Source organism: Grampus griseus, assembly GCF_964374135.1.
Source record: "Grampus griseus genome assembly, chromosome: 20".
Taxonomy (NCBI): Eukaryota; Metazoa; Chordata; class Mammalia; order Artiodactyla; family Delphinidae; genus Grampus; species Grampus griseus.
In genome coordinates, this window is record NC_139014.1 from 27,396,365 (window position 1) to 27,422,568 (window position 26,204).

Genomic DNA, 26,204 nt, shown 5'->3' on the forward strand with positions numbered 1-26,204 from the left:
TATTTCTTGTCACATGTGAAAAAATGAACATTTTCCCCATTCCCAGTTCAGAACTAGTATCATTCCTTTTGAAAATAACTCCAAGGCTGTAGAGGAAAGGGCACCCAGGAGAGCTGATGGTGATGTGGCCCAAAACTGGAAGAGTGAACTTTGATTCACGACAAGAACGTGTGCTGTTGAGAACATACCAATCTGCCCACTCTGAGGCTTATTTTAATGCCGTTGAAGTCCGTGCAAAGGTTTAGACTGTAACCTACTGGAGGAAGACAGAAGATAACCGAACTGTTGGAGCACTGGAGCGCTGGGTAGTTTTTGTAAGCTATTTTCTGATCCCGCCTAAGGAGGAAAATGCTGCACCCAGGGCTCGTCGGAAAAAGTACTACTTTTAACAAAAGCTGAAAAGATGTTTAAAAAAACAGTTAAGCCTTTTAAGTCTCCGACATACCCAGGTATATGAAACGAGACTGTGCAGCCGATAGTGGAAATTTCCCAAGTTTTCTTAACACAAACTGGATTTGCTCTCTCAACTCCCGGTCGGATCCATCCCACCGAAATCCAGTTCAGCTGTGGCATGCTTTTTCCAGCCTGTTCGCAAACCACCTTCCGAAGTGAGGTTTCCCGCCATTTAACTTCAAGAAATGAAGGTCTTTCCTCCCAGATTCTCTACACTCGTGGGAGGCCCAAGCCCACACGAGGCGAGCAGCGGAACGCCCAGGGCAGCAGACTGCATCATGATCCCCGGGATTGAGCAAAAAGGTGACATCAAATTGGTAGATAAGCGTTTAGCACCCGCCGAAAAGTGGGAGGGCGAAAACACCCACTGCAAAGCGAAAGCCAGCCAGGTCGCGCGCGGGCCCTGCGCCCACGGCGGGAGGAGGGAGGACGGCCGTTGCGGGGAGGAGCGAGGGTTGAGGGCGGCCGTTGCGGGGAGGAGCGAGGGTTGAGGGCGGAGGGCGGGTTCGCTCCAACTCGACTCCGGATTGGTCGGGCCCAGAGAGCCGAGTGACGTAAGCCGGGAAGAACGTCTGATTTGTGTGGTGGGCGCGGGCAGCCGGCGGAGGCGCATTGCGCAGACGCAGCTGGTCTGCTCCTTTCCCCCTGGCGCTTCTGCCCAGCTCTGGCGGACAAGTCTCGACATCGTGCGCCCCCCCCACCTCCGGGACCGCTCCCTCCCCCTTCTCTGCGTAGTCGAAGATAAACAATAGTTAGCCGGCGAGCGCCGAGTGTGTATCCCGCCGCCGCATTCGGCGGGCTGCGTGGGACCGGCGGGATCTCGGCCAGCCTGCCATGGCGGGGCTGTACTCTCTGGGAGTGAGCGTCTTCTCAGACCAGGGCGGGAGGAAGTACATGGAGGACGTTACTCAGATCGTGGTGGAGCCCGAGCCCACGGCTGAAGAAGAGCCCTCGCCGCGGCGGTCTCTCTCTCAGCCGTTGCCTCCGCAGCGGTCACCGCTGGCTCTTCCTGGCGGCGAAATCTCGGGGAAAGGCCCGGCGGTGGCAGCCCGAGAGGCTCGCGACGCGCCGCCGGTCGCCGGGGCCTCGCCGGCTCCCGGCTGCTGCTGCCGCCGCCGTTCCTCGGTGGCCTTTTTCGCCGTGTGCGACGGGCACGGCGGGCGGGAGGCGGCACAGTTTGCCCGGGAGCACTTGTGGGGTTTCATCAAGAAGCAGAAGGGCTTCACCTCTTCGGAGCCGGCGAAGGTGTGCGCTGCCATCCGCAAAGGCTTCCTCGCTTGTCATCTCGCCATGTGGAAGAAACTGGGTAAGTTCCTCGGCTTGTTTGGCGCCCGCCTCTTTTTCAGGCAGTTTGGGGCCTTTTATAGCGCCAGTCCCGTGGTCCCCCAGCACGGAGAGCGCTCTCAGTGTCAGTCGATGGGAGGGAAGACTTTTCTGGGTCTCAGCGCTCTTTCCACGGTGGAGGTGCGGGCAAACAAAGTGGCTTTGGGAAGGATAGGATTGTTGTCTCCCTTCAAACGCTCCTCGCTTTACTTCCCTCCCGCCCCAAGGATCAATGGGGAGCAGTCCTCTCCCTTCGGGACTTCACTTTGGCGGCCGCCAGCGGAAACGTGTTTGAAACCTGGAGCCAGATTTTGGCCAAAAGATGCACTGAAGACACGTTGCTATCTGGGACAGGCGAAGGAAGCGGGAGGTGGCAAAAATTAGACGAGATCGGGTGCGTTCAGGGTGGTATGGCTGTAGACAAGACGGCAAAAATTAGTGTTTCCTTCCGATCTGTCATAATTTTGCTCTTGAAGGACTTGTCCCTGTCGGTTGCCTCCTACTGGTGGTGTCAGTCCTCCAGAATTGATCCAGGGTGGCTGGTAGTTGGAGTAAGCTGTTGGATAATTCAGAAAGTCTAAAAAGTTATCATCTAGCGACTTAAAGTCTTGGAAGGAATTCGCTGTGGTGGTCATGAAATGTTTCTAAGATCTTTATGCTTGTACGGCTTATGAAAAACAAAAGCGCAGAATGCGTTCCTACCGCTTAAACTGGCCGGGTTAAGGCGATGTGTTAAATTCAGCTAGGGCTTTTTAAGAGTGCGCTTCCCCGCCCCCGCCCCCCCCCCCCACCCCGCCCTTTGGTAGTTGCCTTAGCTAATTGCTGTCAGGTCGTTCTCCACAGTTCCTAGTTAAAAGTACCTGCAAATTGTAGCTGCCCGTCAAGGTAGCAAGAGGTAAGGAATTACTGATGTGCCAAAAGGAGAGACCTTCATTTCTAAAAATTTGGTGTAGTTGTAGTTTCATCTAAGATTTAAGTGTTCTCTAAAGCAGACTATGTTCCTGTACACAACATATGTTATCATACAGAGTTATAATTGCTTACCCATTGCTGTGAATGAATGGTCTGAATCTTTTTTTTAGAGAAAAGGTAATACTACTTCTGTCGTTTTAAAAGTCCTGTGGTTTATGGAAGAATAGTGTTGCTTTATTTTCAGCAGAGGGACAGAGACGTAGAGAAGAGTGTAAAGGTTGGTCAAATACAGAACATTTTAAAAAGGTATTGTCATAGAGTTGTAGAGTAGCTTCTTTCAAAGTCTGTTTTCTATTTGCCTGGCTTTCTGCCAGGAATTATTTGATTGACTCATAGAACAACCAGTCCACCGGTGGGAGGCGTTTTTCCATCCAATCCCAGAGGTCCCTATTATAGATTTGTTTTGTTTTTGTGTAGGCAGAGCACAGCTGAAAGCACCAGGAGTATATTCCAGAAATTTGTCATTTCATTGCTTGCAGGGCAAGTAGGAGTGGACAGCAAGACAAGATAGAGGAAGATTAGACACAAAGAACGATTTAGAGTCCTGTTTATTTTGCAGCACACTTGGGGCAAGGTGAATTTGCCATATGTTTTCACTAAGAGGATAAAGTATAAACCCTGTTACTTGAACATATATTTTTTTAAAGTAAATTTATTTATTTTTATTTTTGGCTGCGTTGGGTCTTTGTTGCTGCACGCAGGCTTTCTCTAGTTGCGCTGAGCGGGGGCTACTCTTCGTCGTGGTGCACAGGCTTCTCACAGCAGTGGCGTCTCTTGTTGCTGAGCACGGGCTCTAGGCGCGCGGGCTTCAGTAGTTGTGGCACGTGGGCTCAGCAGTTGTGGCTCGTGGGCTCTGTAGTTGTGGCTCGCGGGCTCTAGAGCGCAGGCTTGGTAGTTGTGGCTCACGGGCTTAGTTGCTCCGCGGCATGTGGGATCCTCCCAGACCAGGGCTCGAGCCCATGTCTCCTGCGTTGGCAGGCGGATTCTTAACCACTGCACCACCAGGGAAGCCCATTGAACATATTTTTAATAAAGCAGAAACCATGCTGTTAAATGTGAATGTATATGTTTTTTGACATATATGTACTTTGTGAACCAAGATTTATACACCAAATGTTAAAGTTTGCTTTGTTGCACAGTTAACCTCGTACTCCATCATCAAAACTTGAATTAAAAAAAAAAAAGAGTATGCTGAGTATATGGAAGTCTTGACACAGGAAACTCCCTGTGTCAAGTTTCCACTTTTGTAATTCTCATTTGGTTATTGTAGTGGTTCTCAAACTTTTTGCTCTCAGAACCCTTTGTACTCAAAAATGATTTAGGGTCCTAAACAGCTTTTGTTTATGTGGGCTACATCTATCATATTTACTGTTTGAGAAGTTAGAACTGAGAAATTTAAAAAATATTTATTAATCTATTAAAAATAAACTTATTGTATGTTGACATTTTTAAGTGAAAAATCAGTTTTTCCCCCAAATAAATATTGAAATAAGAAATATTCTCATCTCTGCCTCTGCATTCAGTCTGTTATGCTATGTTTTCTGGTGAAGTATGTAAAGGAAAGGCAGTCTCACACACATATATAGTAGGAAAAGGGAGGAATAGTTTGTCTTTTCAGATAGTTGTGGATATTCTATACCGAAGTGATAGTTTCTTAAGAGTAGTCAAAATAGAATCTGAAACCTCATCAATGAACTTTTCTATTTTTACATTAAGAGCCATGGGTCTCTCTTGCACTTTGAATCAATTTTTTACCTATGTGTGATTTTGTGACATGGTGCATTAGTCATTTGGAAAATAATGGTTCACTGAATTACGCGGCTCTTCCAAGTATTGATGCATTTCATTATACAATATTAAAGTATCCACATTTGTTAATATCACTAATCTCTTCAGAAAAATCTTAAGGTTGGGAAGTTATCAAGTTCATTGTAGTGGACACACATATTCTAAAATACGAGGTTTTGGGATTTCACTGGCAGTCCAATGCAGGGCATGTGAGTTTGATCCCTGGTGGGGGAACTAAGATCCCATATGCCACATGTTACTACGGCCTAAATAAATAAATAAATAAGAGGTCTTAAGCAGCAGTTAGAAATTTATCACTGGCAACAAATACTGTCAGTTGTTTCTCTTGAAATGAAAAACTCACTTTGTTCATTTTGAAGAAAATGTACACTAAATGGCCAAGTCATCTTCTTATTTTTTTTTTTTGGCCACGCCATGTTGCTTGCAAGATCTCAGTTTCCCGACCAAGGGACACGGCAGTGAAAGGCCAGAATCCTAACCACTAGGCCATCAGGGAACTCCCTGCCCAAGTCTTATTAACCCATTTTATCAGTCTTTCAAGTAAAAATGATGGTCTGTGAAAATTGTGGCTACTTCATTTCATAACTCACACAATCACAAGTGCTTTTCCTCTATACAGCCCTAGTATGTAACAGAAGTCTATTATTCATGCTTCTCTTGTCTTACAGAATGTTAAAAAGACATGTATTCATGGGTGGGAGTTTAATAAAATTAATTTTTATTGCATCATCAAGGATATTATTTTTAAAATTTATTTATTTATTTATTTTTGGCTGTGTTGGGTCTTCGTTTCTGTGCGAGGGCTTTCTCCAGTTGCGGCAAGCGGGGGCCACTCTTTATCGCGGTGCACGGGCCTTTCACTATCGCGGCCTCTCTTGTTGTGGGGCACAGACTCCAGAGGCACAGGCTCAGTAGTTGTGGCTCATGGGCCCAGTTGCTCCACGGCATGTGGGGTCCTCCCAGACCAGGGCTCGAACCCGTATCCCCTGCATTGGCAGGCAAATTCTCAACCACTGTGCCACCAGGGAAGCCCATCAAGGATATTCTTAAGTTAAACTGGTTTGCCTTTTTTTTTTTTTTGCGGTATGCGGGCCACTCACTGTTGTGGCCTCTCCCGTTGTGGAGCACAGGCTCCAGATGCGCAGGCCCAGCGGCCATTTCTCACGGGCCCAGCTGCTCTGCGGCATGTGGGATCTTCCCGGACCGGGGCACAAACCCGTGTCCCCTGCATCGGCAGGTGGACTCTCAACCACTGCGCCACCAGGGAAGCCCCACCCCAGCACCACTTATTGAAGACTGTCTTTTCTCCACTGTATATTCTTGCCTCCTTTATCAAAGATAAGGTGACCATATGTGTGTGGGTTTATCTCTGGGCTTTCTATCCTGTCCCATTGATCTATATTTCTGTTTCTGTGCCAGTACCATACTGTCTTGATTACTGTAGCTTTGTAGTATAGTCTGAAATCAGGGAGCCTGATTCCTCCAGCTCTATTTTTCTTTCTCAAGATTGCTTTGGCTATTCGGGGTCTTTTGTGTTGCCATACAAATTGTGAAATTTTTTGTTCTAGTTCTGTGAAAAATGCCAGTGGTAGTTTGATAGGGATTGCACTGAATCTGTAGATTACTTTGGGTAGTAGAGTCATTTTCACAATGTTGATTCTTCCAATCCAAGAACATGGTATATCTCTCCATCTATTTGTATCATCTTTAATTTCTTTCATCAGTGTCTTATAATTTTCTGCATACAGGTCTTTTGTCTCCTTAGGTAGGTTTATTCCTAGATATTTTATTCTTTTTGTTGCAGTGGTAAATGGGAGTGTTTTCTTAATTTCACTTTCAGATTTTTCATCATTAGTGTATAAAAATGCCAGAGATTGCTGTGCATTAATTTTTTATCCTGCTATTTTACCAAATTCATTGATTAGCTCTAGTAGTTTTCTGGTGGCAGCTTTAGGATTCTGTATGTATAGTATCATGTCATCTGCAAACAGTGACAGCTTTACTTCTTTTCCGAATTGGATTCCTTTTATTTCTTTTTCTTCTCTGATTGCTGTGGCGAGAACGTCCAAAAGTATGTTGAATAAGAGTGGTGAGAGTGGGCAACCTTGTCTTGTTCCTGATCTTAGTGGAAATGGTTTCAGTTTTTCACCATTGAGGACGTTGTTGGCTGCGGGTTTGTCATATATGGCCTTTATTATGTTGAGGAAAGTTCCCTCTATGCCTACTTTCTGCAGGGTTTTTATCATAAATGGGTGTTGAATTTTGTCGAAAGCTTTCTCTACATCTATTGAGATGATCATATGGTTTTTCTCCTTCAATTTGTTAATATGGTGTATCACATTGATTGATTTGTGTATATTGAAGAATCCTTGCATTCCTGGGATAAACCCCACTTGATCGTGGTGTATGATCCTTTTAATGTGCGGTTGAATTCTGTTGGCTAGTATTTTGTTGAGGATTTTTGCATCTGTGTTCATCAGTGATACTGGCCTGTAGTTTTCTTTCTTTGTGACATCTTTGTCTGGTTTTGGTATCAGAGTGATGGTGGCCTCGTAGAATGAGTTTAGGAGGGTTCCTCCCTCTGCTATATTTTGGAAGAGTTTGAGAAGGATAGGTGTTAGCTCTTCTCTGAATGTTTGATAGAATTCCCCTGTGAAGCCATCTGGTCCTGGGCTTTTGTTTGTTGGAAGATTTTTAATCACAGTTTCAATTTCAGTGCTTGTGATTGGTCTGTTCATATTTTCTGTTTCTTCCTGGTTCAGTCTCGGCAGGTTGTGCTTTTCTAAGAATTTGTCCATTTCTTCCAGGTTGCCCATTTTATTGGCATAGAGTTGCTTGTAGTAATCTCTCATGATCTTTTGTATTTTTGCAGTGTCAGTTGTTACTTCTCCTTTTTCATTTCTAATTCTATTGATTTGAGTGTTCTCCCTTTTTTTCTTGATGAGTCTGGCTAATGGTTTATCAATTTTGTTTATCTTCTCAAAGAACCAGCTTTTAGTTTTATTGATCTTTGCTATCGTTTCCTTCATTCCTTTTTCATTTATTTCTGATCTGATCTTTATGATTTCTTTCCTTCTGTTAACTTTGGGGTTTTTTTGTTCTTCTTTCTCTAATTGCTTTAGATGCAAGGTTAGGTTTTTTATTTGAGCTGTTTCCTGTTTTTTAAGGTAGGACTGTATTGCTATAAACTTCCCTCTTAGAACTGCTTTTGCTGCATCCTATAGGTTTTGGGTCATCATATCTCCATTGTCATTTGTTTCTAGGTATTTTTTGATTTCCTCAGTGATCACTTCGTTATTAAGTAGTGTATTGTTTAGCCTCCATGTGTTTGTATTTTTTACAAATCTTTTCCTGTAATTGATATCTAGTCTCATAGCGTTGTGGTCGCAAAAGATCCTTGATACGATTTCAATTTTCTTAAATTTACCAAGGCTAGATTTGTGACCCAAGATATGATCTCTCCTGGAGAATGTTCCATGAGCACTTGAGAAAAATGTATATTCTGTTGTTTATTGATGGAATGTCCTATAAATATCAATTAAGTCCATCTTGTTTAATGTATCATTTAACGCTTGTGTTTCCTTATTTATTTTCATTTGGGATGATCTGTCCATTGGTGAAAGTGGGGTGTTAAAGTCGCCTACTATGATTGTGTTACCGTCAATTTCCCCTTTTATGGCTGTTAGTATTTGCCTTATGTATTGAGATGGGGAGCGCAGAGTCTTAACCACTGGACCACCAGGGAAGTCCCCTAAGCCCTTCTTGATTTATTTAATTAACATTGAGCTTGACCTCTCTAGCTTTGTTCTAGTGCTTGTGTACTCTTGCCAAATAAAAAAGGAAAACTTAATTTATCCAAAAATTTTTATATGACTTATTTTTGTCTTGAGGCCAGGGGATTTGATAAATATAGCATGGAGTGAGAGAGTATGTGAGTATATCCTTTTGGGGTTTTTTTTGGCCGTGCCATGCGGCTTGTGGGATCTTAGCTCCCTGACCAGGGATAGAACCTGGACCCCTAGCAGTGGAAGCGGGGAGTCCTAACCACTGGACTGCCATGGAATTCCCAACATATCCTTTTTTAAAAGTATTTTTTTTCATATTTTTATTACTTCTTGATCTTAAGTTGCAGTATGTGTGTGATTTATGTATTTTCTTATGTCTGGATTTACCGTTCTTGTGTTATGCTTGCCTTCTAAGAAATAATGTTTCAAAGTTTGTGTGTGCTTCTTTAGGTTTATTCATTTGAAATAATGTTCTTATTATCCTTTTCTTTTGATAGTTCAGAGAAGATAGTGAACAACATGCAGCTTTTATTCCACTGAGCCAAAGTTCATTGATTTATGTTATCAAGAGAGCCATTAGAAAGATAACGACATACTCTTGAAATAAATGTAGTGTGATCTCTGATGTGATTACAGGAAATTTGCCACAGTATTTGTAAAGGAAGATGAAATATGGGACGTTTTGTTTTTTTAATTTGTTCAAATGAAAATCAGAGCATCTACTTAAAAGAATATGGCCAAATGAATGAATTATGAAGAAGCTGGTCCTAACCTAAATTGTTGGTTCTGGTTTTGGCACATAGTTTTCATTCTCTTAAGTTTAAAGACAGAGACGGAGACAGACAAATGCAGAAGAGGGGTGGAAGGGGTAAAGGGAAAGACAGGGAAAGCCAGATAGAACTAAACTGGAAGAAAACCTTTATTAAATCATAGAATTTTAAACCTGTATCTTTATTGTAGTTTGATATTTCTCAGTTTTTACCGTCAAGGACCTTCACCCTCTCGCACATCACATGTTCCGAATGAGTTTGCCATATTTATCAAGTACCAGTTTTTTCCATTTTTGTTAATCAGTCATTACTTTCAATCAGTATTAGATAATCTCTGCTACATGTTGTTGCATATATCGATAGTTCATTCCTTTTTTTATTACTGAGTAGTATGCGGTTGTCTAGATGTACCACAATTTGTTTATCCATTCACCTATTTTTTATATATATATATATGTACACACACACACACATATATACATACATATATATATATATATATATATATATATATATATATTTAGGCTGCGTTGGGTCTTCGTTGCTCCACACGGGCTTTCTCTAGTTGCAGTGAGCGGGGCCTACTCTTCGTTGCTGTGTGCGGGCTTCTCACTGTGGTGGCTTCTCTTGTGGAGCACAGGCTCTAGGTGCACGGGCTTCAGTGGTTGTGGCACACGGGCTCAGTATTTGTGGCTCGTGGGCTCTAGAGCACAGGCTTAGTAGCTGTGGTGCACAGGCTTAGCTGCTCCACGGCATGTGGGATCTTCCTGGACCAGGGCTCGAACCCGTGTCCCCTGCATTGACAGGCGGATTCTTAACCACTGCGCCACCAGGGAAGCCCTCCATTCACCTATTGATGGGCATTTGGATTGTCTACAGCTTTTGGCTATTACAAATAAAGCTGTGATGTAAAGCTTTTCTTTACAGAAGTCCACTAATAAATGTAGAAGGAATGGGGACTTCCCTGGTGGTAGAGTGGTTGAGACTCCACGCTCCCAATGCATGGGGGCCTGGGTTTGATCCCTGGTCAGGGAACTAGATCCCACATGCATGCTGCAACTAAAAGATCCTGCATGCCACAACTAAGACCCAGTGCAGCCAAATAAACAAATCCATATATTTTTTTAAATGTAGAAGGAATGATAGAACTCGAAAATCTCATTTGGTAACCATCATAATAGTTGATTCAGCCAAGAAACATCAATAAATGTTACAACTAGTAGGTAAAACTTTGAGGAACAGCTATATTACTTTCCTAGAGGTGCTGTAACAAATTAGCACAAATTGGGTGGCTTAAAACCACAGGAATTTATTCTCTCATGGTTCTGGAGGCCAGAAGTCTGAAATCCAGGTGCCAGGAGGATTGATTCCTTTTTGGAGGTTCTGAGGGAGGATCTGTTCCATGCTCTCCCCTAGCTTCTGGTGGCTGGCAGCAATCCTTGTCATTTCTTGGCTTGTAGATGCATCACCCAGTCTCCACTGTCTTTGTATTGCCTCCTCTGTGTCTTCTCCCCTGCTCTTCTCTTTTTTTTTTTTCTTTTTTTTTTTTTTTTGGTACGCGGGCCTCTCACTGCTGCGGCCTCTCCCGCCGCGGAGCACAGGCTCCGGACGCACAGGCCCAGCGGCCACGGCCCACGGGCCCAGCTGCTCCGTGGCACGTGGGATCCTCCCGGACCGGGGCACGAACCCGCATCCCCCGCATCGGCAGGCGGACTCCCAACCACTGCGCCACCAGGGAAGCCCCCTTGCTCTTCTCTTTTAAGGACACTTGTCTTTGGACTTAGGGCCCACTCTAATCCAGGGTGATCTCTTCTTAAGATCTTTAACCTAATTACATCTGCAAAGATCCTTTTCCCAAATAAGGTCACATTCAGAGGTTGTGGGTGAGCATATCTTTTATTGAAGTTGGGGGGGCACCACTCAACCCACTCCAAGGATATTTATGTCGTCTCAGATAATCTCCTCATGCACACTTATTAATTACAAAAGGAAAAGGATTATAGGGGGAAACCTGGTAGACAGCACCTTAATCGAGTGATCAAGAGTATCATCACTTTTAACGGGACAAATTGAAATTGTATACTGCCTGCAGGGAGAAGATCATATTTAATACTTCTGTGATATTCCTGCCAAAAATGTGTAATCTGATTACAAACAGGAGGAAATATGAAACAAACCCAAACTGTGAGACATTCTTGAAATGACTGGCCAAGTACTAAAAAGCATCAAGGAAACACTGAGGAATTGTTCCAGATTGGAAGAGAATAAAGATAAATAAAGATACATGATAAGTAAATATAACAAGGGATCCTGAATTTTATTCTTTTACTATAAAAAATATTGTTAGGATAGTTGATGTAATTTGCATGAGATATATGGATTAGATGGTTGTATGGTATTAATGTTAATTTCCTGATTTTCATGGTGTATTGTAGGAATTAGATACTATAATAATATTTGGGAGTGACGGTATATTTTGTTGGCAGTTTGCTTTCTGTTGGTTCAAGAAAAAAATTCTTTGGATTATTCCTAGGGAAAAAAAAAAAAAGTAAACCTGAAGAAGCAGGTCTCAGATCAGAAACCTTGGATACCTCCAGGAATCTAGGTAGCAGTTTCACCAGAGCCCTGCTGCTGGATGCATACCAGGCTATATTTATTTGTTTCAGTACAGAGACTAAATCAGAAACTTGGCAGCAGCATTTGGAATCACCATTTGATTATAATTCCCTGTCATTTTCCAAGAGCTATCAGACTTTTGCAGTGGTCAAATTATAGACTGGAATATATCGGATCACCACCTCAGCTTATGTTTTAATGGTGACACCAATCTTTGTTATGCTTTGAGAGGTGTGATAACGCTTTTAATTTTCTGTTTTGGAAGAGAGTATCATTGGTGGTCTTGCACTTGGCCTTTTCTACCCTAATAGGCTTTCGACCAATCAATGAAGAGCTATATTGGGAAGCTATTAGTTGCTGAGGTTATTTGGGGACCAAACTAGCTGTGGCATAGGTTTGGGATTCCACTGGTTCTGAGGTGGACTGGATTGAAAGTCCTATTTAGTACCTGACCTCCATGAGCCTTATGTCTTATCAGTGGACTGTGGCTGTGTTTTGTAGCCCCAGAATTATTATCTTAGAGCCATCGTTCAGTAGTTACTCAATGTTGTGGGTATTTCTTTTTCCTTGGTGTATAGCTACATGTGAAAATGGCCACATATCACTTTGAAGAAGGTTAACAATTCTTTAAACGTGTAAGATTTTCTTTTTGTTTTTTGTTTTGTTTTCTGTGAAAGACCATTCTGCAGATCCAATTTTTCTTCTGCCCTGTTGTCAGTGAGGTAACTGTACCAGATTTTCTTTGGGTAATTAACTGCTCCTATCTGATCTCTGTCACCTCAGGTTCTCCTATCCACAGAGATCAGGGAGCCCATTTTCATTGCAGCCTCTTCCCTTAGTATTTCTTGCCTAGAGAGAAGAGTCAGTAAAATGTGTTTAAAAGATTTTAGTGTACCGTATATAAAATAGACAAACAATAAGGATTTACTGTATAGCACAGGGAATATATTCAATATCTTGTAATAACCTATAATGGAAAAGAATAATAAAAAAAAAAAGAACATACAGGGACTTCCCTGGTGGTCCAGTGGTTAAGGCTCCGCGCTTCCAGGCTTCCTTGGTGGCGCAGTGGTTAAGAATCCGCCTGCCAGCGCAGGGGACACGGGTTTGAGACCTGGTCTGGGGAGATCCCACATGCCGCGGAGCAACTAAGCCGGTGCGTCACAACTACTAAGCCTGCGCTCTAGAGCCCGCGAGCCACAACTACTGAAGCCCACATGCCATAACTACTGAAGCCTGGGCGCCTGGAGCTGTGCTCTGCAACAAGAGAAGCCCTCGCAATGAGAAGCCCTCGCAATGAGAAGCCCTGGCTCGCCGCCACTAAAGAAAGCCCGCACACAGCAACGAAGACCCAACACAGCCAATCAAGCAAGCAAGCAAGCAAGCAAGCAATAAATAAATAAACAAACAAACAAATAAATAAATAAAATCTATTTAGGAAAAAAAAAGAATCTGCCTGCCAATGCTGGAGACACAGGTTCAAGCCCTGGTCCAGGAAGATCTCACATGCCACGGAGCAACTAAGCCCGTGCGCCACAACTACTGAGCCCGCGCTCTAGAGCCTGCGAGCCGCAACTACTGAAGCCTGTGCACCTAGAGCCTGTGCTCCACGACAAGAGAAGCCACCGCAATGAGGAGGCTGTGCACCGCAACTTAGAGTAGCCCCCTCTCGCCACAAATAGAGAATGCCCGCACACAGCAGCGAAGACCCAACGCAGCCCCCCCACCCAGCAAATAATAATAATAATAATAAAAAATTAAGGAAAAAAAGGACTCCGCGCTTCCACTGCAGGGGGCACCGGTTCAATCCCTGATGGGGGAACTAAGATGCCACATGCCGTGTGGCATGGCCAAAGCGGGGGAAAAAAAGTACATAAATCACTTTTTTTTATAACAATGATTTTTTTTCAATTTATTTTATTTATTTATTTTTGGCTGCACTGGGTCTTCATTGCTGCACACAGGATTTTTCTAGTTGTGGCGAGAGGGGACTGTTGTGCAGGCTTCTCATTGCAGTGGCTTCTCTTGTTGCGGAGCACGGGATCTAGGCGTGCAGGATTCAGTAGTTGTGGTTTGCGCGCTCTAGAGTGCAGTCTCAGTAGTTGTGGTGCACGGGCTTAGTAGCTCCGAGGCATGTGGGATCTTCCCGGACCAGGGCACGAACCTGTGTCCCATGCATTGGCAGGCAGATCCTTAACCACTGTGCCACCAGGGAAGTCCCCTAGTCTTTGTTTTAATGACTTATGCACATTTCCTAAAGGATACTTATGTCAGAGTTCATATACTATCAGATACTGTCTTTTTAATATGCTCCTAGTTTTAAGTCATGTTTTTAAATTAAAAGATTAAAATGTAAAGTAGAAAACAAGAAAGGCTAACTAAGGAAGACAAATTAAAGAGGTAGGTTCCTTAATATATAAATTTATTGCAGTTTCAATCAGAACCTCCACAGGGTTTGTTTTTTAATTTTACAAGTTGCTTCTGAAGTTCATATGGAAAAATACTTAAGAGAATATTGAAAAAGAAGAATAATTGGCGGATACTTAAACTCCCTATTATTAAAAAGCACCATAAATAGATTAGTAGGATGAGTCCAGAAATAGATCTGAGGCAAAATGTAACATATGATAAAAGGTGACATTTCAAATGAATAGGGAAAGCATGGATTATTCAGTATTTTTAGATCATTGCAGAATTTCTTTCATAATATGTTAGTGCTTTTGACAAAAAATGTGATTTAAATATTAACATTGCTTTGAGTATCCTTTTTATTTTTAGCTCTTTTTCATCTTGTTTTAGGTGCTTTTTGCAAACAGCTAAATTACTTGTATGCTGTAGGTAAATTTTATTTTCTGAATGTAGTTAAGAACCCTTGTTTCTGGGAGTTCACCTCGTTTGCATTTATTATGATAATAGATTTTTTTTTCAGGTTCTTAGCTACAGAAAACCATGTTTTCTAGTTTTTTTTTTTAAAAAAAAAAAGGAAAAAAGAAAATGTTTTAGCAAGAGCTACAGTTAACCCATAAAATAATTGAAAGGACTAAAGAAACATACACCATATTCTATGCTGGGCTTCTGGAAATGACGTCTGTAACCAGACTGCAAAACTGCATGGGCTAGGGAACTGTCTGCTGTGATCTATGTTTGTAAAATTGAAGCCTTCTTCCTGCTGCTTGTTTTTCTTTTAACTTAAAAAAGGTGTGAAATATAACATAGCATGCATACATAAAAGGCCATGAAACATAAATGTACACTTTAATAAATAATCATAAAATGAATACCATCCAGTTACAAAAGAGAACATTGCCTGTACACCAGAAGCCCCTGTATGCCCTTTCTGATCTCATATTTCTGTCGTCCCCCAAGAGGCAACCACAAGCTTGACTTTTGTGATTATAGGTCTGTAGTGATTTACTTATTTTTCTTAATAGTTTTACCTCTTGTCTGTAAACATGATAGTTTTTTTTTTCTGAAGAAAATCATGCTGAATGTATTCTTTTATCTCATCCTTCTTGTAAGATTCTCACCCATTATATGTAATATAGTCTGTTGTTATGTTGAAGGACATTTGAGCTGTTGCCCGTTTTTAGTCCATATGAACAGTGCTGGTATGAACATTCATATGTATTGTGTGTCATGAATTTATGCTATATACCAATGGGTAGTGAGTAGTCAAGAGTATACATATCTTCACCTTTACCATATAATGCCTAGATGTTTTCTAAAGTAGTTGTACCAGTTTATACTCCTACCAGTAGTTGATGATAGAACATGTTACTCCACATTCTTAACTTAACTCTTGTCAAACTTTAATTTATGCAGCAATCTGATAATTATGTTGTGGTATCTCATTATGGCTTTTATTTATTTATTTATTGAGTTATTTGTTTATGGCTGCGTTGGGTCTTCATTGCTGAGCACGGGCTTTTCTCTAGTTGCGGCGAGCAGGGGCTACTCTTCATTGTGGTGCGCAGGCTTCTCATTGCGGTGGTTTCCCTTGTTGCAGAGCACGGGCTCTAGGGGCGCGGGCTTCAGTAGTTGTGGCTCGCGGGCTTCAGTAGTTGTGGCTCACGGGATTTAGAGCGCAGGCTCAGTAGTTGTGGCACACGGGTTTAGTTGCTCCGCGGCATGTGGGATCTTCGCAGACCAGGGCTCGAACCCGTGTCCCCTCCATTGACAGGCAGATTCTTAACCACTGTGCCACCAGGGAAGTCCTCATTATGGCTTTTAATTTGTATTTCCGTGATGATTAAAGAAGCCAAACACCTCTGCATGCTTTTTGGCTCTTTGGATTTCCTCATTTGTAAAAGCCTGTTCAGGACCTTTATCCGTTTTCCTATTGAGTAGTCTTCTTGATTTGATTTGTTTTAGCATTTTATATATTCTGGATACCATTCTTTTGGTGTGTATATATTATAAATATATCATCTTCCATTCTGTGAGTTGTCTTTTCACTCTAGTAATCATATCTTTTGATGAACAGAAATTCTTAATTTTGATGGTAGTACAACTTCACAATCATTTTCTTATATGGCTAGTGCATTCTTTGTCTTTCGGAAATCCTTCCCCACCTTGAGATCGTAAATGTACTTTCTTGTGCATTATCTAAGCATTTTAGCTTTGCTTTTCACGTCAGGTCTTTAATGTACCTGGAATTGATTTTGTGTGTGCGTGTGTGTGTGTGTGTTTGGCATCAGGGACCCAAAGTTGTTGTTGTTGTTTTTTTATAATTTTATCCCGTTTCCATTTATTGACTGTCCTTTCTCCACTGTTCATATATCAAGTGTCTGAATATGCATGGATCTGTCTCTGTGCTCACTGTTGTATTTGTTCACTGGCTTACAACTTTTCCATACAGGTCTTATTAGAGATTTGTTAGCATTGTTGGCAGGTATATCACACCTTTCACTGTTATTGTGAATGGGATCTTTTTTCTTTAAGTTACATTTTGTAATTTTTTGTTGCTGTTTTACAAAAATAGAATTCATATTTTATATAACTACTTATATCCAGTAGCCTTATTGAACTTTATCAATGCCAGTAATCTATCCACAAATGTTTTCTTTAGGGCCTTTTTTTGTTTCTTTGTTTCGGCGACTCCACTTGGTGCCTCTCAGGCTGGTTGCTTTTCTTAAATACATAATGGTGATAACAACAAAAACTAATGTTTATTGAGCACAAACTATGTGTCTGGTGCTGTTGCTGATGTTTTACATGTGTATATGCCTGTGTGTGTGAATTTCTAGCTTCATCAATATTGGTAGCTGTTCTGGTTTCCCTTAGCATTTGTGAAGGTCATTATTTCGTATACTGCAAGCAACCCCCTGTTATGAGTGACAGGTCACTCTGGAGGGTGGGTTCCATCTGTGGGATGGGATGGGATGGGGAGATGCACTGTAGTGTTCAAGAGATGGCTTTTCAGCATATATAATATTGGAAAAGAAAAGAACTAGTTAGCCCAAACATTAGAGAAGGCTTGTGGCTATAAAAGTTGTGTGGCACCTGTCCATTTGGGGAGGGGGCTTATTTCTTCTACCACATCCCCTTTGAGACCCTGTTGTCCCTATCAGCTGATGCACCACTTTTCTTAAAAGAGAGGTATTATAGTTACTGGCATCTTAGGAACTTAAATGTTTCACCTTTTACCATGCAGGGAATTTAGGCACTGACCTAGCTCCTGCAGTTTTAAATGAATCTGCCAGGCTTCTACCATCCATTCCTGACTTCAGCCTTTGCCACTGCCTCTGAGTTTGAACTTTTCTGGAACTCTGTTAATGGGGAATACTGATGTACTGCCTCCTTTACTGACTGTGCTTTTTCCTTATGTTGGATTACAAATTTTGCATTCTGATTTTTCCCTCAATATAATTCCATTTGTTTAAAATTCCAGGAATTCCTCAGATTTTCTTATGACCCTTCTCTGTGTTTCATGACTGCTCTGGACTTTTTCTAATATTTATATTCTGTCCTTTCAGTAGGATTTTGGTGGGGAGAATATGTCAGTGTTTGGACTTAGTTTGCTGTCTTGAACTGTAACTTGAAGTTTAATATTACAGAATATTTCAGAATTTTAAATGATAGTGAATATAGTCAGTCAGTATAGGTTTTGGAATTAGGTATATGGGATCTTTGCCACTTAAAATACTTGAGTTATTTTGAGCAAATTTCTTAACCATTCAAAGTTTTGGTTTCCTCATCTGCAAAATGAAAATAATGGAACTAATCTTACCTATCACTTAGGTGTATTATATGAGATAATACAATACATGTAAAGCTCTTAGCACAGAAAGTGGTATCCAGTAAGTGCTCAATAAATGTTATTTATTAGATTATGAATATTCAACAGTTGTTTTAAAAACAAATCCAGTAGCTTTTTCTGAAAATCTTCTTGAAGTGAAATTAATAAACAGATGATAAGCTGCTAGCAGTATGGTATCTAAACTTTTAACATATCCTTGCCACTAAATGTAATTAAGACTAAGACTTATGTGGAATTAGTAAATCTGTGCTGTAACATTTTTCTCCTAGGATCAGCTTGATGGTCATAATATAATTGCATTATTTATAAAATTAATTTATTAATATGTGAATGAAGGGATTAATACAAGTCCTTCTTTAATAGCTTTCAAAATATTTTTCTTAAATATTTTCCTATGCTAATTCAAAATTTAATATGCTAATTCAGCATATGTTGGCATTTTTATTCTGCCACAGGATTAATGTATACACCTGAAAGAGTAAAATGTTTTATTTTTTATTACAGCAGAATGGCCAAAGACTATGACAGGTCTTCCCAGCACGTCAGGGACAACTGCCAGTGTGGTCATCATACGGGGCCTGAAGATGTATGTAGCTCATGTGGGTGACTCAGGGGTGGTTCTTGGAATTCAGGATGACCCAAAGGATGATTTTATCAGAGCTGTGGAGGTGACACAGGACCATAAGCCAGAACTTCCCAAGGAAAGAGAACGAATTGAAGGACTTGGTGGGAGGTAATTATTGTCCTATTTTGTCTTTCTTCTCTTGGTTCTATTTAGTCGTTTTCTGCTTTATTTACCAGATTGACCTACTCCTCCCTTTTAATGAAGTTACAGATTTTCAGTTTGCCTGATGAAGTACTTATGTATGTTCATATTTATCTTATTATTTTGAGTTGACTGTTTTATTTCTGATAATGGCTCCAAAGGGAAATAATATTTTAATATTATTATTATTAAATAATAATAATATAACTAATAATAATAATAATTTTGTTACTCAAGTAACAAAACATACAAGGATTTATTTAAAACCTTTTACATAAATACTGATCAGCATGCCCTTCAGAATCTGGACAGAGCAGCCCTTATAGTTCCAGAGTAGAACAATTTGATATTTATTTCTTTAGGCTGCGCTGGGTCTTAGGTCGTCTTTGTTGCAGCATGCATGCAGGATCTAGTTCCCCGATCAGGGATCGAACCTGGGCCCCTTGCACTGGGAGCTTCGAGTCCTACCCACTGGACCACGTACTCTGGGGAAGTCCCCCAGAGTAGAACAATTTGAATCTGTCTTTGGGAATAGAATTTTGTTAGAATTAGCTTTCAGTTTTTCCCTTTTATTTCTGAGTCATATATGCTGCAAACCTCTGTTTCAACTTATTGTCTCAATATGTATCGAGATAGTTTGTAAACTATGAACTGAATTTGACTTCAGCATATTTTTATGCTACAAACTAAAATGTAAGATTATTCTAAAAATCAGAGGAATGAGTAACATAAGAAAATTTAAAAATTATTCCAATACTAATTTTTAAAAATCAAGGATTAAGGCAAGTTAAACAGAGTCTGGTGTTTTCTAAATAATCATTCTAACTCAAGTCTTACAATGATATTATTACTTGCCTCCTCTTTCTTGCTTTTTTTTTTTTTTTTTAAGAAGCCCCAGGTTTTTGTCGTTGCTTTTTCTTTTCGGCTGCATCGGGTCTTAGTTGCGGCATGCAGGATCTTTCATTATGGTATACAGGCTTCTCTCTATTTATGGCGCGGGCTCCAGAGCGGTGGATGGGCTCTTTAGTTTGTAGCACGTGGCCTCTCTCGTTGAGATGCGCGAGCTCAGTAGTTATGGCGTGCAGGCTTAGTTGCCCCACAGCGTGTGGGACCTTAGTTCCCTGACCAGGGATTGAACCTGTGTCCCCTGCATTGGAAGGCGGATTCTTTACCACTGGATCACCAGGGAAGTCCCTCCTCTCTTTCTTGCTTTTTTTTTTTTGTGGTACTGGGGCCTCTCACTGTTGTGGCCTCTCCTGTTGCGGAGCACAGGCTCTGGACGCGCAGGCTCAGCGGCCATGGCTCACGGGCCCAGCCGCTCCGTGGCATGTGGGATCTTCCCGGACCGGGGCACGAACCCGTGTCCCCTGCTTTAGCAGGTGGACTCTCAACCACTGCACCACCAGGGAAGCCCTCTTTCTTGCTTTTATTAAATCGAAATGGTCTTTTTCAGAGAAATAATAAACTGAAGGAAAGAATTAACATCCTTAAACTACCAGGAGTTCAAAAGATAAGTAAGAAAAACACTAAAACTCTGCTGCCTTCAGATAGATGGATAATGGAGAGGAAGTTTGAACAAAAACAGATTCTCAAAAAAATAGTATAAACATTCGAAAAAATGTTTAACATTATTGAAATGAAATTATATTTTTTGCTGTTGGGTTAGCAATATTTTTGTTGTAATGGGTATCCTGTTGATAGGATTATATATTGGTATGACCTACACAAAATATAACACCACTAATTTTAAATGTATATAGACTCAGTAATTTAAGGAATCTACTCTAAAGAAGAAATATGAAATGTGGACCAAAATATCTGAATGGAGCTATTGATTGCAGCTGTGTTTATTGACTGTTAATTTAGCTGAAAATAACTTGAAGGACCAACAGCTGGAAAATGGTTAAGTACATTTAATATATATTCATAACATTGGATATGATATGAACATTAATTTTTATATGTAAATTTTTAAAAATCATGGTGTTATGAAGAATTTCAAACATAAAAGTAAAGGTAGGGGAATTCCCTGGCAGTCCAGTGGTTAGGACTCTGCACTTTCACTGCTGAGGGACTGGGTTCAATCCCTGGTTGGGGAACTAAGATCCTGCAAGCCGCGTGGCGCAGTCAAAAAAAAAGTAAAGGTGGAATAGTGTAATGAACTCCCATACATATGGGGAATTTTTCTTTTAATATATGATTTTTTTTCCCTGTTTCACTGAGAAATAATTGACATATATCACTCTATAAATTTAAGACATGCCACATGATGGTTTCATTTACTTATATTGTGAAATGATTACCACAATAGGTTCAGCTAACATCCATCTTCTCATATAGATACAATAAATAGAAAAGAGAGAATAAAGGAAAAAAATTCTCCTTGTGATGAGAACACTTATCTTATAACTGGAAATTTGTACCTTTTGACCACATTCCTCCAATTCCCCCTTTCCCCTACCAGGAATTTTTAATAATATAGGAGAATGCTTATTGGTCACAATAAGCAGGATATAAAATTACATTGCTAACTCTTTGTCTCCATGGAGATTGTACAAATTTATACTTATATCATCAGGATACGTGGATGACCCTGACAACAGTTGATCATATCCAGTTGTAGGTTAAAAAAAGGCATCTTGGTGATGTTTTCATTTGCATTTATCTTGAGAAAGGTTGAATATCTTTTTATTTAAGAGCCATTTATACTTCCTTTTCTGTGTTTTTTTTGTTTATATTCTTTGTTCATTTTGGGGGAGAGTAGTTAGCCTTTTTTGTATTAATGTGTAGGAGCCACTTAGACATTAGAGAAATTAGACTGATATAATTGACGAGTTTCAGATGTTGTTTTCACAGTTTGTGTTTTGATTCTGCTCCTGGAATATTTTTCCATGTGGCAGTTTATTTTAATGTAGTTAAACTGATCAGTCTCTACCATTATGACTTTTGGGTTTTGTGCCATACATACAGTTCCTTCACTCTGAGGTTATTAAAAAGTCTTCTATATTTTCTTCTTGTACAGCAGTTATGAATACTTTGGTCTTAGGAACCCTTTACACTCTTAAAAATTGAGGCCCTCAAAGAGCTTTTTGTTTATATGGGTTATATGTATTGATTCTACCATATTAGGAATTAAAATGGAGACATTTTCAAATATTTGTTCATTTACTGAAAAATAACAATGTTAGGCTCATTATTTGTTAATATAAAGAAAATTTTTATGAAAAAATAGCTGTTTCCCCAAAACAAACATTTGAGAGGATTGGCATTGTTTTACATTTTTTAAAAGTCTTTTTATTGTCTCGCTTAATAGACGACTGCTAGATTCGTGTATTTGCTTCTACATTCAATCTGTTGTGATAAGGTATTTTGGTTGTAGTATCTGAAGTAAAGTCTGGTTTTACAGAGATTTATAGGTGGAAAATGGAGACTATTTTAAAAGCTTTTCCATGTTTTGGGGGTATTCTTCTTTGATATTATTCTAAAATTCACGAAGAGGGAGTTTCTTAAAGGTTAATAATAGTGTGGTATCTGAAATCATATCAGTGACTTTTTTCATACTCTTTCACTGAGAGCCATAGGTGTATCAGTTACAACCAAGAGCCATTGGTTGAATATCTTTATCCATGCATGATTTTTTAATTAGTAGATTTTTGTTGTTTAAAGCAGTTTTAGATTCATAGCAAAATTGAGCAGAAAGTATAGAGAGTTCCTGTATACTCCCTGCCTCCTTCTACTCGCATAGTCTCTTCCACTATCAGTATCCTTCCCCAGTGGTACATTTGTTACAACTGACGACCCTACATTGACACATCATTATCACTCAAAGTCCATAGTTTACGTTAGGGTTGCTTTTGGTGTTGTGCATTCTAGGGTTTGACAAATGTGTAATGACATGTATTTACCATTATAGTTTCATACAGAATAGTTTCACTGCCCTAAAAAGCTTCTGTGCTCTGCCTATTTATCCCTTCCTCCCTCCATTTTTTTTTTTTTTTTTGTGGTACGCGGGCCTCTCACTGTTGTGGCCTCTCCCGTTGCGGAGCACAGGCTCTGGACGCGCAGGCTCAGTGGCCATGGCTCACGAGCCCAGCCGCTCCGCGGCATTTGGGATCTTCCTGGACCGGGGCACGAACCCTTGTTCCCTGCATCGGCAGGCGGACTCTCAACCACTGTGCCACCAGGGAAGCCCCCTTCCTCCCTTCTTACTCCTGGCAACCACTGGTCTTTTTATTGTCTCCATAGTTTTGCCTTTTCCAAAGTGTCATATAGTTGGAATCCTATAGTATATAACCCCCATGCATGATTTTGAAACCTAGGTATTGGTCATTTATAAAGTATTGGTTAGCTGAGTTATGTAGATCATCCAAATATTGACACATTTTATTATACAATATAGCAAATCCTGTAACTGCTCAAAAAGTCCACTGTATACACATGGTTGTAGTATTATTATGAAAATAATTTTGAGGGCTTCCCTGGTGGCGCAGTGGTTAAGAATCCTCCTGCCAATGCAGGGGACACAGGTTCAAGCCCTGATCTGGGAAGATCCCACATGCCGTGGAGCAAATAAGCCTGTGCACCACAACTACTGAGCCTGCGCTCTAGAGCCCATGTGCCACAACTACTGAAGCCCTCGTGCCTAGAGCCTGGGCTCTGCAGCAAGAGAAGCCACCGCAGTGAGAAATCTGCACACCAGAACGAAGAGTAGCCCCCGCTCGAGCACAGCAACAAAGACCCAGCACAGCCAAAAAATAAATAAATAAATAAAATTTAAAAAAAGAAAAAGAAAATAATTTTGATCTTGCAGACTCCCTGAAATGGTCTGGGGGACTCCCGGCGTCCCTGAACCATATTTTGAGAACCACCTTTCTAGTATTTGTGTGGTTTCATCATTCACATTTTAAGCAGTCCCTGTTTTAAATTTTTCGTTAATTAATTAATTAAATATGGGGTGTCCGTATTGTATCTTTGTTGCTGGGCGTGGGCTTTCTCTACTTGCAGCAATCGAGGACTACTCTTCGTTGTGGTGCACGGGCTTTTCATTGCAATGGCTTCTCTTGTTGTGGAGCATGGGCTCTAGGCACACAGGCTTCAGTAGTTGTGGCACGTGGGCTCATTAGTTGTGGCACGTGGGCTCTAGAGCGCAGGCTCAGTAGTTGTGGTGCACAGGCTTAGTTGCTCCGTGGCGCATGGGATCTTCCCGGACCAGGGATTGAACCCATGTCCGCTGCATTGGTAGGTGGATTCTTAACCACTGTGACACCAGGGAAGTCCCATCATTTACATTTTAATCTTATAGCTCTGGAATTATAAAATTAAAGCTGAGTAGTAGGGATATGTTAATATTTTTTTCTCATTGGCCATTGGTAGCCACTTGAACAACCATTCCTTACTGATTAGAAGGCTTACCAGGCATAAAACCCTTCTTGAATGGGAAGATGATCTTGAGTTTATCCTCTTCTAGCACTCTTTCTCTGGTTAAGATAAATATGGAATGTCAGCTCTGTTATAAGGCAACATTGCTTATTTTAGAATGACCCTTGAATGGAAATGCATCTGGATAGGAAAGATTTTGAATGGACCACAAATTTCTCTTGGGAAGCAGAGACCTTAGCTGCCATGTGTACATGCAGTTTGACTTGTGCAGGGACGAGCAAGTCATGGGCTGTTAAGATACTGATTCTTATGGCATACGAAGCTCACTTGTGGTGCCTAGAAATTGGCTCCTGGATTTCTGTAAGGATCACTGCTGAAGACAGCACGACTGAAGCAGCAGTGCTGGCATACTCTGTTTCCTGTCCTGTATGCTACAAAGTTAAATGAGCCTGGTTTCATGCTATAGTTTATTTGATCCTATGAGTGTGAAGGTCAGTATGTATCTGAGACCAATACTGATAGTTATGCAAATTGAGCTTTGCAATTATATATATTTGGGTCTTTTTCTGGGCTTTATTTTTTTTATTTTTATTTTTTTTGCGGTATGCAGGCCTCTCACTGCTGCGGCACCTCCCACTGAGGAGCACAGGCTCTGGACGCGCAGGCCCAGCAGCCATGGCCCACGGGCCCAGCCGCTCCGTGGCATGCAGGATCCTCCCAGAACGGGGCACGAACCCGCGTCCTCTGCATCGGCAGGCGGACTCTCAACCACTGTGCCACCAGGGAAGCCCCTGGGCTTTCTTTTTTTAATACTGTATATTCGTGCACCAGTACCATACTTATTTTATTTATTTTTATTTTAATAAATTTATTTATTTATTTTTGGCTGCGTTGGGTCTTCATTGCTGCTCGAACCCGTGTCCACTGCATTGGCAGGCGGATTCTTAACCACTGCACCACCAGGGAAGCCCATATTATTTTAAATTGAGGCTTTATTTTAATTTTTAATATTGGTAGGCCTGACTCCTCTCATTAGTCTTTAAAAAAATGTTTTTCTTGACTGTTCTTTATTTTTCACTATGAATATTAAAATTATTTTTATTTTAATAACTTCTTTTAGCGTTTATTTTTTTGTCCTGTTACTTAAAATAGCATCTGGATAGTTGGACAGATGCTGTTTGCCATTTGAAAGCAGGTGTCTTTTTGCACAAATTGAACTTTTTTTTTTTATTTTTAAAATAAATAAATATTTATTTATTTATTTATTGTTGGCTGTGTTGGGTCTTCGTTGCTGTGTGCGGGCTTTCTCTAGTTGCGGTGAGCGGGGGCTACGCTTCGTTGCCGAGCGCAGACTTCTCATTGTGGTGGCTTCTCTTGTTGTGGAGCACGGGCTCTGGGCACGCAGGCTTCAGTAGTTGTGGCACGTGGGCTCATTAGTTGTGGCTCGTGGGCTCTAGAGCACAGGCTCAGTAGCTGTGGCACACGGGCTTAGTTGCTCCACGGCATGTGGGATCTTCCTGGACCAGGGCTTGAACCCATGTCCCCTGCATTGGCAGGCGGATTCTTAACCACTGTGCCACCAGGGAAGTCCCTCAACTGTTTTATTGTAAGTTATTTACTCCTTTCCCTCTGTCCTCACCCTGGGCAACTGGCCAGTGCTCTGTTTTTCCAGCCTTCTGTTGCTTCTCAGTCAGCCTTTTGCATATCAGGCTGATCCTTTGTGTATGCCATTAGTCATGCAGGACAACAGCAGGAAGTGCAATAAAAGCAGCATCTTTTGCAACATTTCTTTGATTTTTTGATTCTGGATTTAAAACTTTGTTTTAGCCAGTGCCCTTATTTTGTCATTTGTTTCTGAGAAACACAGAGACCATAATATCTTTGAATATTAAGTATCTAGAGAGCTCCTAGGAGAGTTATGTTGGAAGCAATTTGCGTAGGTACTGTAATTACTTAAGTATTAAGCCTTACTTTTTAGGGAGCTGGTTTAGGAAAGAACAATAGGGCATAAGGTGTTAGGAAGGCAGAATGTTGGTGTCTCTTCTCCTGGAACTCTTATGTTTCACAGATTC

The 26,204-nt window shown here is 41.0% G+C and overlaps 1 protein-coding gene across 1 annotated transcript in view; it reads left to right on the forward strand.

Moving 5' to 3' along the window:
• Positions 1-1,115: 1,115 nt before the first annotated feature.
• PPM1D (protein phosphatase, Mg2+/Mn2+ dependent 1D) overlaps positions 1,116-26,204 on the forward strand; it is a 54,028-nt gene continuing 28,939 nt past the window's right edge. Inside the window, exons 1-2 of the mRNA XM_082678826.1 lie at positions 1,116-1,759; positions 18,492-18,720. Of these exons, the coding sequence (XP_082534952.1) occupies positions 1,288-1,759; positions 18,492-18,720 (701 nt within the window). The 5' untranslated portion in view covers positions 1,116-1,287. The remainder of the gene's footprint in view (positions 1,760-18,491; positions 18,721-26,204) is intronic.